Source organism: Electrona antarctica, assembly GCF_951216825.1.
Source record: "Electrona antarctica genome assembly, chromosome: 16".
Lineage (NCBI taxonomy): Eukaryota > Metazoa > Chordata > Actinopteri > Myctophiformes > Myctophidae > Electrona > Electrona antarctica.
Window position 1 is genome coordinate 6,873,464 of NC_136797.1, and position 13,563 is coordinate 6,887,026.

Below are 13,563 nucleotides of genomic sequence, written 5' to 3' on the forward strand. Positions count from 1 at the left end.
TGATGTATAATGCTGCACAGTCACAGCTATTATTATTAATAATGGATATGTTAGAATTAGATTTAGACACACCAATGGCTCTGGGCTCACCTAAATCACACACATGCACACTAATTATAAATTGTATTTATTAGCTGCTGCAGCGTCGCTTATTAGCCGGCCATGTTTTGTACCCTCCTGCCATTTTGAACCTGCATACACACACAGCAGGTAAACAAACAAACCGCAAAATGGCCTACAGGCGTTTCACGGCCTCTTTTTCACGCCCCCTTTTCTTTTTTTAGACGGGTTGTTTGTTGCTTCACGGCGAGGTCTTCCGGCTGTCCCTCAGGACGGCGTCCAGGCCGTTGAGCTGGCGCAGGAAGCCCCTGTTGGGGATGACCCCTCGGTGGCCCTTGACCGTCTTGATGGACTCCACCAGCGTGAGGCTCTGGCAGATCATCAGGTAGGCCAGCACCAGGGTGGCAGAGCGGCTGACGCCCACCGCACAGTGGACCAGCACAGTACCTTCACGCACGCACATATGCAGACAGGGGAGAACGGGTTACATTTGACATTTTTGTGAATTTTTTTAGATTTTGTTCAATTGTCATAATCTGACTCCGCCAGATTGCGGCAGTGTTGAGTTCACCAGTTCCCTCCTCCATGCCTGCATCTGGGCTCTCTCAAGCAGAAACGATGAACCGGAAGCAGCGGGACAACAATGATGATATCTCCATAATCATTTCGAGTTGTAGTCCCGTTAGGTTGTGTTTACATTTGCACTGTGGCAGCGCTTCAATACGTCATCAATATAACGTTGATCCCGCCTCTAGCGGCCATGTATGACCGCATATCTCTCCGGTCAGAAATGTTCCGGAGTGCATCGTCTCTGCCCGAGAGAGACCAGATGGGAGCAGGAGGAGGAACTCACTGCTGCCACCAGCTGGCGGAGTCAGGTTACAATTGTCATAGAGTACAAATAATTGCGATTAGCAGTTCACGTTTTTTGGTGGGTGTTTTTGTCTTTGAACATTTGAACTTAAAGGAGTAGTTCACCCCAAATAAATGCCTTTTTTTTAATCAATTACACATTACACATTTAGACCTGAGGCCGATTCTAAAAATAAAAAGGGTTTCTATGTCAGTGGTGCTCAACCTTTTTCATGTCAAGAACCCCCAGAATTATCTGTATGTGGCTGCGGACCCCCATCTGAAAATATAGAGTTCCCAGAAGCAAAGATTTGAGTTAAAAACATTCGCTCTGAAAGAATGTATGTTCAGCAGGATTTTCAAACCTCCATAAGTCGTGAATCTAGGAGAGCTGTCCTTGGTGATGGTCAGCCATCCAAAGTTCGGATGTCATTTGTGACATTGTCTCGCATCGCTCCCTTCGACATGTAAACGTTTCTGGCGACAGGTAAACTAGTGTGCGCTAATGATAGCCAATGGTTGCAGTGAGTGTGTGCATTGGGCTACAGCGCTAATGCTAATGATAGCCAATGGTTACAGTGAGTGTGTGCATGGGGCTACAGCGCTAATGCTAATGATAGCCAATGGTTGCAGTGAGTGTGTGCATTGGGCTACAGCGCTAATGCTAATGATAGCCAATGGTTGCAGTGAGTGTGTGCATTGGGCTACAGCGCTAATGCTAATGATAGCCAATGGTTGCAGTGAGTGTGTGCATTGGGCTACAGCGCTAATGCTAATGATAGCCAATGGTTGCAGTGAGTGTGTGCATTGGGCTACAGCGCTAATGCTAATGATAGCCAATGGTTGCAGTGAGTGTGTGCATTGGGCTACAGCGCTAATGCTAATGATAGCCAATGGTTACAGTGAGTGTGTGCATTGGGCTACAGCGCTAATGCTAATGATAGCCAATGGTTACAGTGAGTGTGTGCATTGGGCTACAGCGCTAATGCTAATGATAGCCAATGGTTGCAGTGAGTGTGTGCATTGGGCTACAGCGCTAATGCTAATGATAGCCAATGGTTGCAGTGAGTGTGTGCATTGGGCTACAGCGCTAATGCTAATGATAGCCAATGGTTGCAGTGAGTGTGTGCATTGGGCTACAGCGCTAATGCTAATGATAGCCAATGGTTGCAGTGAGTGTGTGCATTGGGCTACAGCGCTAATGCTAATGATAGCCAATGGTTGCAGTGAGTGTGTGGATGAAAATGATCCTCTTAAAGTGGACGCAGGCGGTGGCACAGCTTAACTACATTTATGCTAACAGCTAGCAGCAACAAAAAAACAGTTAAACAAAAATTGCATTTTCAGGTAGGTGACACATTTTCAGCCAATCAGGAGAGAGTACCCTTTTTTTTATAGCGTTCCAGTTCCAATTTTGTCTGCTCATGTCTTTGTGTCAACACTTCCAATTTCCAGTTCTCTGTCCAGATTGGATACAATTAGAGATGTCCCGATACTGTATCGGTATCAGAAAAGTATCGGATCGGCCCTTATTTGGTCATATCGGTTCATATCGGTATCGGCAAATATGCCAGTCTAACCACCGATCCCACACAGGGGTAAAGGGGTTGGCACTACGGCAGGTAAATAAAATGTTGGGGCATGTGGAGTTTGCTTTCGAGTTGCCCAAACTGCAAGTTCACATTTGAGTGAGGAGTCGGCTATAAACACAACACGAGATATACACTAGATAACTATAAACAGTATTCCCGGTCGGTGGACGTCAAAATAAGTTATTTTTTCGTATCGGGACATCCCTATAGATACAATTATATCACAACCTGCGCAAATGCACTTTCTGTTTAATAAACGGGCTGGAGAGAGACATGAAGACTCCTGTTTATAACAATGAATACTGTATCGGAATATAACACTTATTTAACCATAACAATTCATAACAATAGCTACCGTAAATACACACAAAAAAAGTGGAAATGGCCAATTTACAGTACAAGTTCTCAACGTGCCAAGGATGCAACCCGTTGAGAGCCTCATGTTGATCTGCTATAAGGATGCAACCCGTTGAGAGCTTCATGTTGATCTGCTATAAGGATGCAACCCGTTGAGAACCTCATGTTGATCTGCTATAAGGATGCAACCCGTTGAGAGCTTCATGTTGATCTGCTATAAGGATGCAACCCGTTGAGAGCTTCATGTTGATCTGCTATAAGGATGCAACCCGTTGAGAACCTCATGTTGATCTGCTATAAGGATGCAACCCGTTGAGAGCTTCATGTTGATCTGCTATAAGGATGCAACCCGTTGAGAACCTCATGTTGATCTGCTATAAGGATGCAACCCGTTGAGAACCTCATGTTGATCTGCTATAAGGATGCAACCCGTTGAGAGCTTCATGTTGATCTGCTATAAGGATGCAACCCGTTGAGAGCTTCATGTTGATCTGCTATAAGGATGCAACCCGTTGAGAGCTTCATGTTGATCTGCTATAAGGATGCAACCCGTTGAGAGCTTCATGTTGATCTGCTATAAGGATGCAACCCGTTGAGAGCTTCATGTTGATCTGCTATAAGGATGCAACCCGTTGAGAACCTCATGTTGATCTGCTATAAGGATGCAACCCGTTGAGAGCTTCATGTTGATCTGCTATAAGGATGCAACCCGTTGAGAACCTCATGTTGATCTGCTATAAGGATGCAACCCGTTGAGAGCTTCATGTTGATCTGCTATAAGGATGCAACCCGTTGAGAACCTCATGTTGATCTGCTATAAGGATGCAACCCATTGAGAACCTCATGTTGATCTGCTATAAGGATGCAACCCGTTGAGAACCTCATGTTGATCTGCTATAAGGATGCAACCCGTTGAGAACCTCATGTTGATCTGCTATAAGGATGCAACCCGTTGAGAGCCTCATGTTGATCTGCTATAAGGATGCAACCCATTGAGAGCTTCATGTTGATCTGCTATAAGGATGCAACCCGTTGAGAGCTTCATGTTGATCTGCTATAAGGATGCAACCCGTTGAGAGCTTCATGTTGATCTGCTATAAGGATGCAACCCGTTGAGAGCTTCATGTTGATCTGCTATAAGGATGCAACCCATTGAGAGCTTCATGTTGATCTGCTATAAGGATGCAACCCGTTGAGAGCTTCATGTTGATCTGCTATAAGGATGCAACCCGTTGAGAACCTCATGTTGATCTGCTATAAGGATGCAACCCGTTGAGAACCTCATGTTGATCTGCTATAAGGATGCAACCTGTTGAGAGCCTCATGTTGATCTGCTATAAGGATGCAACCCGTTGAGAACCTCATGTTGATCTGCTATAAGGATGCAACCCGTTGAGAACCTCATGTTGATCTGCTATAAGGATGCAACCCGTTGAGAACCTCATGTTGATCTGCTATAAGGATGCAACCCGTTGAGAGCTTCATGTTGATCTGCTATAAGGATGCAACCCGTTGAGAACCTCATGTTGATCTGCTATAAGGATGCAACCCGTTGAGAGCTTCATGTTGATCTGCTATAAGGATGCAACCCGTTGAGAACCTCATGTTGATCTGCTATAAGGATGCAACCCGTTGAGAACCTCATGTTGATCTGCTATAAGGATGCAACCCGTTGAGAACCTCATGTTGATCTGCTATAAGGATGCAACCCGTTGAGAACCTCATGTTGATCTGCTATAAGGATGCAACCCGTTGAGAACCTCATGTTGATCTGCTATAAGGATGCAACCCATTGAGAGCTTCATGTTGATCTGCTATAAGGATGCAACCCGTTGAGAGCTTCATGTTGATCTGCTATAAGGATGCAACCCGTTGAGAACCTCATGTTGATCTGCTATAAGGATGCAACCCATTGAGAGCTTCATGTTGATCTGCTATAAGGATGCAACCCGTTGAGAACCTCATGTTGATCTGCTATAAGGATGCAACCCGTTGAGAACCTCATGTTGATCTGCTATAAAGATGCAACCCGTTGAGAGCTTCATGTTGATCTGCTATAAGGATGCAACCCGTTGAGAGCTTCATGTTGATCTGCTATAAGGATGCAACCCGTTGAGAACCTCATGTTGATCTGCTATAAGGATGCAACCCGTTGAGAGCTTCATGTTGATCTGCTATAAGGATGCAACCCGTTGAGAGCTTCATGTTGATCTGCTATAAGGATGCAACCCGTTGAGAGCTTCATGTTGATCTGCTATAAGGATGCAACCCGTTGAGAACCTCATGTTGATCTGCTATAAGGATGCAACCCGTTGAGAACCTCATGTTGATCTGCTATAAGGATGCAACCCGTTGAGAGCTTCATGTTGATCTGCTATAAGGATGCAACCCGTTGAGAGCTTCATGTTGATCTGCTATAAGGATGCAACCCATTGAGAGCCTCATGTTGATCTGCTATAAGGATGCAACCCGTTGAGAGCTTCATGTTGATCTGCTATAAGGATGCAACCCGTTGAGAGCTTCATGTTGATCTGCTATAAGGATGCAACCCGTTGAGAACCTCATGTTGATCTGCTATAAGGATGCAACCCGTTGAGAACCTCATGTTGATCTGCTATAAGGATGCAACCCGTTGAGAACCTCATGTTGATCTGCTATAAGGATGCAACCCGTTGAGAGCTTCATGTTGATCTGCTATAAGGATGCAACCCGTTGAGAGCTTCATGTTGATCTGCTATAAGGATGCAACCCGTTGAGAGCTTCATGTTGATCTGCTATAAGGATGCAACCCGTTGAGAACCTCATGTTGATCTGCTATAAGGATGCAACCCGTTGAGAGCTTCATGTTGATCTGCTATAAGGATGCAACCCGTTGAGAACCTCATGTTGATCTGCTATTTGAAGGATGCAACCCGTTGAGAGCTTCATGTTGATCTGCCATTTCCGCGATTTTTGAAAATTGCTCCGCCGATTAATTCTTAGAGATGAATGCAAATGATTCTGAAGATTATGCACAAGTAATTGTGATTATCTCACATGATTGCCATCAGTCATAAAACATTTGATTCTGACTCCAAACATTTGAATATTTAATTATATTATAGCCTATAGCCCCCTTATGTTGCAGTTTTCAAATATTTTTGGACACAGAATGAAATGTTTTATGATTCAACAGGAGCCTGCAGGATGGCTTGGTTCCAGGCTTAAAATAATTAATGTGAATATTTTCAGAAATATCTCTGGGAGAACTTCAATGGGATCCCATTTCTATGGGAAAACTAAAACCTCAGACTAATGCCACTCTGTCTGTGGCAACTGCTGTTCCCTACATGGGAGAAGGCTGATAGGAACACAGTTTTAAAAGTTCAAACTGTTAGACATGACATGACATAAACAGGGCTTATGTCATGGCCCTACAAAGTTACACTTAACCCATTTTGACCTGGGAACGATTCTAATGTCTAAATACTGAGTACTGACAGTTTTCTGAAAAACCCTATGGTTCTGTCAGTCGTTCTCAAACATTTTCATGTAAAGGAGCCCCAAAATGATATGTAATTGGCCGCCAACCCCCATCTGCAAACATGTTGTTCCAGGGACCCTCCCCAAGAAGCAAAGATTTGAGGTAAAAACTTTGGCTCTGAAAGATATATTCAAAGATTTGCGCCACATTTTCACGATTTTTCAAAAATAGCAGACCTACAAGCTCTTAGCGGCGGCACTTGGTGCCGCGCTATAAGCTTGTAGATCAGCTATTTTTCAATAGCTAAAGTATAACATAATGCTTAAAACACCAACAGGGGTTCCCGCCCCAAAATGGGTTGAAAATAGCCGATCTCATGCATCAATGCGTGAAAGGAATGCTAAGTCATTAGAAGCCACAAAAAGCATGTGTGAGAACAACCTACAGTATATAACTTTAATGATGTTAAATTAATTGTATATGTGCTTTACCTTAGCAACTCAAGACCATGTAGTCTAGGGAACAAAAACAAAACACACACACAGACCTAATTTACATCTAACATCTAGACGTAAAACAACAACAACAATCAATGGTAAAAAGATACTGTACAGCATTTGTGTGGCTTATCGATCTGTATACGGTCGGTATATCCTTATGAAATATGATGATAGGCCAGGGATATCATATCCTCATCCCTCAAATTCACATAAGAATAAAATGCACGCTCGCACAGATTGAAGAGCGGAGTTAGCAAGAGGGTGGACTTATTCCTTTTTACCCCAAGATGAGGCTGGATTTCTGAGGGCTCGTTAAGCCCCTCCTATGCCCCGCTTTGTCTGAAAACAAACACAATGATTTGATTGGCTCTTATATAGCCTACACCTAAACTTTTATTAATATATATATTTCTTTTAATCCTTTATTTACCCAGGGTAGTAGCTGAGCACAAGTGCTCATTTTCAGCAACGCCCTGCACATATTGACACACAGACAGACACACACATTAAAACCTGGGAGCTGACCAGTACCACCACAGTCTTATACTGTTGGCCACTAAGCAGCTCCACTGGAGCAGTTGGGGGTTCCGTGCCTTGCTCAAGGGCACTTCAGCAGTGTTGGGTGAGTGATGACAATCACCAGATTTTTCCAGCCCGTCCGGGGAATCGAACCGGCAACCTTTCGGCAACAAGGGCGCTCCTCTAACCCTTAGGCAACCGCTGCCCCAAATATCAGTTTAAGCGTGTCTTTATTGTGATGTCACTCTTATGTACCTATTGTATTTTATTTGTGTACTGCTGTGCTGTCTCTGGTGCCTGAATTTCCCTCATGGAATCAATAATATGCACGCCCGCACGCACGCACGCACGCACGCACGCACGCACGCACGCACGCACGCACGCACGACTGCTGTGAGTACATCAAAAGGTTAGGATGGCAATTATATAAAATTGCATTTTAACCCAAAGTATACCAACCTCCGCTGCTGAGCGCCCTGTGAATGAACTCTGCGGCGGGGTAGAAGTTGACGCTCATGTCGAAGGTGGGCGAGTCGTGGGCCTCGATGCCCTGGTAGGTGATGTTCATGCCAGCGTAGTACTCTGCCCCGCCGCGCCACTTGCTCTGGGCACAGTTCAGGATGTGGGTGATGCCCAGCTTGATCAGCTCACGGCGATCTGCCGCCATCTCCCTGCAAAACAACGTGATTGATTGATTATTTTATTTTCGTATTCCTGCACACAAAGTGCTCATGACCCTCATGGTGTTTATACATTTTATACGCTTACAGCATGTTTACAGTATATTCATATATTGGAAAGTTTGTTTCGGCAGTGGCTCAGGGGTAGAGTGGCTGGATGGTTGCCAGTTCGAACCCGGGCTCCCCCAGAGTTAGTGTCGAAGTGTCCTTGAGCAAGACACTGAACCCCAAATAGCTCCTGATGTGCTGGTTGGTGCCTTGCATGGTTTCCGCTGCCATCGGTGTATGAATGTGTGTGTGAATGGGTGAATGTAATGCACAATCTATGTAAAGCGCCTTGGATAAAGGTGCTATAAAAATGCAACATTTACCATTTTGTTTGTTGTTCTGTTAGCTTGCTGACCACCCAAAAGTTCTCCAGTTAAGGAGATGACATCAAATTGGTCATTGACGCATGGCTTGGGTCTGGAGTGGAGAACTGTGTGAGTGAACTGTGTGTGGACTGGAGTGAGTGTGTGTTTGTAGGGGAGCACTCCTGAACAGCCCAGAATGCTGATGGCAGACACCTGTGAGGTGTTACAGGGAAGGGGAATTGTGAATGGTATTGTCCACCAGAGGCTGACATTTTGCATAGCCAGAGGAAATTCTCAACACATACAGTACATGTTCCGTCTTCTCTCCCAAGCTTTGCAAATAAAATATGCCACAACAAAAGCTGCTTTAACAGAACATATCTAGACACAGTTGTGATGAGCTTGTATAGATTACCCCTTTTATATAATGTGTTGCCGTCTTCTCCCATTTCTTATTGTTTTATCCTTCTGTAATTCTACTGTATTTGTGTGTGTATTCTTCTACTGTATATGTTTTGTTTTATGCTGTCCAGCACTTTGGTCAACCTTGGTTGTTTTTAAATGTGTTCTAGAAATACAATTGACTTGACAGTAGACGCCCTACTTGATCATACAGCATCACACAAATTGCCATCAAATGTGGTAGATCTGCAAGCTGTTGAGCATGATACTTTTGCTTTTTTTGAGGGGTGCTAGCCCCTCTTATATTCAGCTATTAGTGTAGATTTTCTTCTTACACAAACATTAAATTCCCGTTGACAATGAATGGAGAATTTGTCATATGTGGACGAGCAAATCGGCTATTTTTGTCCTACACAAAGATTAAATTCCGATTGACAATGAATGGAGAATTTTACGTCATATGTGTCTGAGCAAATAGACATGTTACGTCATGATGATGTACGTGTACGATATGATGTCTAAGAGCGCCCCTCACTTCACACGGATGTGATTTCTATCCTGAAAAGTAACAGTTTTGGACTTTGTGAGGTTTCCTGCACCCGAGGGACGTTAACCCATTTAGACCTGAGGCCGATCCTAAAAAATGGCTTCTAAATCCTAACCGTTTTCTGAAAAACCTATGTTTCTGTATCAGTGGTGTATTTGGCCGCCGACCCCCATCTGAAAATATGTTCTTCCAGGAACCCCCCCCCCCCCCCCCCCCCCTGCCCAGAAGCAAAGATTTGAGTTAAAAACTTTCACTCTGAAAGAATAGATATTCAATGATTTGAGGCACATTTTCACGATTTTTCAAAAATAGCAGACCTAGATCTAAAGTATAACATAATCCTTAAAACATCAAAAGGGGTTCCCGCCCAGAATGGGTTGTAAGGGCAGGGCCACTCACTGGTCTCCAATGTAGAGCCTGGGCCACACTTGGTCCGCGTGGTTGCAGGCTGTCTTGCCGGTGTACAGCAGCCTCTCGAGCTCCGCCACGGACAGAGTAGAGACTCGCTCCCTCGCCGCTGCAGCCTCCCTCCGGCTGGGAGACGGAGTGGAGGAGCGCTGTGCTCCGGCCTCCCTCCGGCTGGGAGACAGGGTGGAGGAGCGCTCCGCTCCGGCCTCCCTCCGGCTGGGAGAGGGAGTGGAGGACCGCTCCGCTCCGGCCTCCCTCCGGCTGGGAGACCGGGAGCTGCTCCTGGAGCGTGAGAACCGCGACATGAACGCCATCTTCTAGAGAGCAAGAAAACAGTGTTACTGTTATAATAATAATAATAAACTTTATTTATATAGCACCTTTCATACATAAATGCAGCTCAAAGTGCTTCACAGGGCAGAACACAAAAATAGAATACAATAAAACACAACCAAGTAGTTAAAATGATAGAACAATGGCAAAGAACAAAATAAAAGTATAAAAACATAGAAGAAAATAAAAACACAACATGCAGCAAATCAGTCAGGACAGAGTAGGAACGCAGATATTAAAACTCAACTAAAAGCAAGAGTGAAGAGGTGAGTCTTAAATTGAGATTTAAAAATGTCTAGTTTATTCCATTATGTTATGAGCGACTTTGGGATTATATTTCGGTAAAGTTGCAGGAGCGTGTGATTGTACTGTATAGTGAAACTTTGCGAGCACATTCCCAATGCCAAGGAAGAAATGCCACCCTATATCTTTCAAAATTGCCTTATGGCGGCGCCGCGGCACAGGCTGTAACTGGACCATCACACTTTGCACGCACGACGTAGAGGCCAAGGAAAAACCTCTGCCCTGCATTTTTCACATAAGCCTTTTGTTGTGCCAAGATGATTTGTAAAATGCATTTCTTGGTACAGATTATATCTATCTGTCCCATATTTCATATCAAATCCTGACTGGCGAATTTCGACCATTGCTGGTCAACAATAACCTACCTGACCTGGTGCAGAGCTGTGCTCTTTTTGTAGAGCACATTCTTTTTGAGTGGTGCAACCATGTTGCAGCCACTCCAATGTGCCCCTGTAGGGTACCAACAGGGGGCGCTGTTGCACCACTCACTTCAGACAGATCCGATTTTTCTAATACCAGTAGCCTTTTGATTGATTCGATTGATTGATTGAAGTATTTATTAACGAGAATTACAGTACATTTCAAGCACAACTCAATACAAAACTGTTAACTGTGGACGACACCATAAAGCATTACACTTGTTTACAATAGGGTCCACCATCATGCACCATGTTCAATTCATCATAACATTTAGAGACAAAAATATACACTTCTACAGTATATAGCCAAAAACAGGAAAATCATCATAGAGGAGGTAAAAAGTGAAGAAAAAAAACATACAGTAGGCTATACAGTGAGGGGAAAAAGGGGTGGGTGGGTGATTCTAATTTTACGGGGGCCAGTTTCGAATTGCAGCCGTCTAGGTGCCGTTTGAGAGCGGTTTTTAAGGAGTCAAGGGATGGATTCGCATGTCTTAATGACTGTTGGTAGGGCGTTCCGCATTTTGGTGGCATATAAGGAGCGAAATGAGCCAAATATTAATATAGACTATCATTTCACTCACTCATACAATCTGGATTCTAGAAACACTGCAAGAAAACACTAGTCGCTCGCACGCACGCACACGCGCGCGCGCACACACACTCACACACAGGCAACAGCAACTGACTACGGCACAGTCTGAGGGGAACAAAATAAAAGCAACATGTTTACACAATTCACCACCAAATGGGGATCATGTTTGGACAGAACAGCCTAGAGGCATATCTTGGAGTTATGGAACAGAAACGCCTACCTTTAGAAATGTTGCGCTCCTCCACCGTTTTGGATGTTATTGTTTCACACTCATTTAGGGTAGGCAGGCTACCCTAAATATAATAATAAAACAAGAATATATCGAAATGTTGGAAGCCTTGCGCTTTAAAACGTTTTAAAACGCTGCGACGGCCGGGTCGGCGATTTAACGTGGACTATATATGCTCGTTTTTTTCCCCTATCCGTCTTTTATTGATATAGCCTTGGCTTGTAGGCTATATTTCCCTTTATTCCCCTTTGCGACGCGCTCTCCCGATCATCTGCTACAGCTGGGCGAGCATGAGCGGCCATGATAAATGATATGATTCCAATTTCCAGGCGGTGGATATAGTGATTATTATTATAGGATCAACATGCTGGATGGTTGCTGTTCTGTACGTAGCTATACTTAACCTGACTCCGCCAGATGGGGCAGCAGAGAGTACACTGGGAACCCAGTGTACTCTCTGCTGCCCCATCTGGCGGAGTCAGGTTAAGCTATACTAGCCGTGGTTCCTAAACTGGGGTTCGCGGTCCCCATGCAGATCATGATGGCTTAGGGAGAATGGGGTCGAAATTAAAGGACCACTTCACCACTTTTCAACCTATCCTCACTAATAATCATGAAAACATTGCGCATTTTTTTCTACCCAGTCTATGGGATATATCTTGCACCACCCCTTAACCCTTTATATCCCTAAACTGATTTTTCCATGTTTTACTATTTAAAAAAAAAAAAACTTTTAAAATAGTTCAAATAGCCGATCTACAAGCTCACAATGTCTCGATGTAGATCGGCTAGTTGAACTTTTTTTTAAAATGTTTTTCAAAATAGTAAAAAATGGCAAATAAGTTTAGGGATAAGGGTGGCCAGATGGAGCCATGTGTCTCATGGGAGGGCTGTGGGCAGTTCAGAAACACGTCCACCAGTGACATCATAGATGGGGAATACAAGCTAATAGAAACTGCAGGCTTTCTAGTCCTGAAAAGTTGCAATGCAAACATGGAAGCTATATCGTTCTCACGATAATACAAATCTAAACATTTTTGTAAAAAAAATCGTATTAAAAAAACCTAATGATGATGTCACTGGTGGTCGGGTTTCTAAACTGCCCACTATGAGACACAGTATAGAAGAAAATGTTATCATGATTATTACAGTGAGGATTATATGAATATAAATTGAAAAAGGTGAAGTGGTCCTTTAAGTACCACTTAGACTGAGAGCTTTTCACCTTTTGATGAATTGAAAATGGAGGACCCTGATGTAAACAGGTGGGTTTTTTTTCTGGTTTTATTTATCATCAGCAGTTTTTGTACCCACTCTGCAAAACAAATAGGCTACAATAATCAATCAATCAATTTATCACAAATCATTTTTGTATCATGGAAAATCATGGAAAACGACATACTATATATAGTATGCATATGTCAATCATCAATCAACGTATGTCGTTTTTCATGATTAGTTGTTGACATTTGATTTTGTCGCATTTCATGCAGCTATTTTTCATTTCACTCACTTATTTCACTCACTTAAGTCATGCATTCAGTTCCAAATGCAGCCACGGGGTGGCGATTATTTGAGTGAGCAAAGGAGAGAGAGAGAGAGAGAGTGAGTAGAGACACTGCATACTATAGTATGTCGTTTTTCATGATTTTTGATGATAAAATAAATGTAGTTTTTAATAAAGAAATTATGTTTTTAATAGTTTTTAATGTGATTTTAATCGTCGAAAATCATGAAAAACGGCACACACTATGCTGAAACACAAACTCGAGCCTCATGATCTGGACAGCTGGGCTGGGAAAAAAAGAGTTTGTGGACGGTGGGGTCCTGCAGGGACCCCCGAGTGGTCTTTGAGGAGTTAGTCATTATAATACTGATGCTTAGATAAACCCAGGCTTGTTTCCATTCCATGACAGATTGGAAAATCAACTATGGTAATTGTAATAAAAAA

At 43.5% G+C, this 13,563-nt stretch overlaps 1 protein-coding gene across 2 annotated transcripts; it reads right to left on the reverse strand.

Annotated features, from left to right (window-relative positions):
• Positions 1–238: 238 nt before the first annotated feature.
• On the reverse strand, positions 239–11,710 carry LOC306939905 (dual specificity protein phosphatase 26-like). Of its 2 annotated transcripts, none has more exons than XM_079524709.1 (4): positions 11,604–11,710; positions 9,725–10,050; positions 7,803–8,014; positions 239–507 (listed from the first exon to the last, which is right to left on the reverse strand). In XM_079524709.1, exons 2-4 carry the CDS (start codon positions 10,045–10,047, stop codon positions 302–304), a joined length of 741 nt encoding a protein of 246 aa, XP_079380835.1. In that variant the 5' UTR covers positions 10,048–10,050; positions 11,604–11,710; the 3' UTR covers positions 239–301. The 2 variants fall into 2 exon arrangements, with proteins under 2 accessions (XP_079380835.1, XP_079380836.1); XM_079524710.1 differs by having other exon boundaries at positions 9,725–10,047; positions 11,604–11,682.
• Between the last annotated feature and the right edge of the window lie 1,853 nt (positions 11,711–13,563).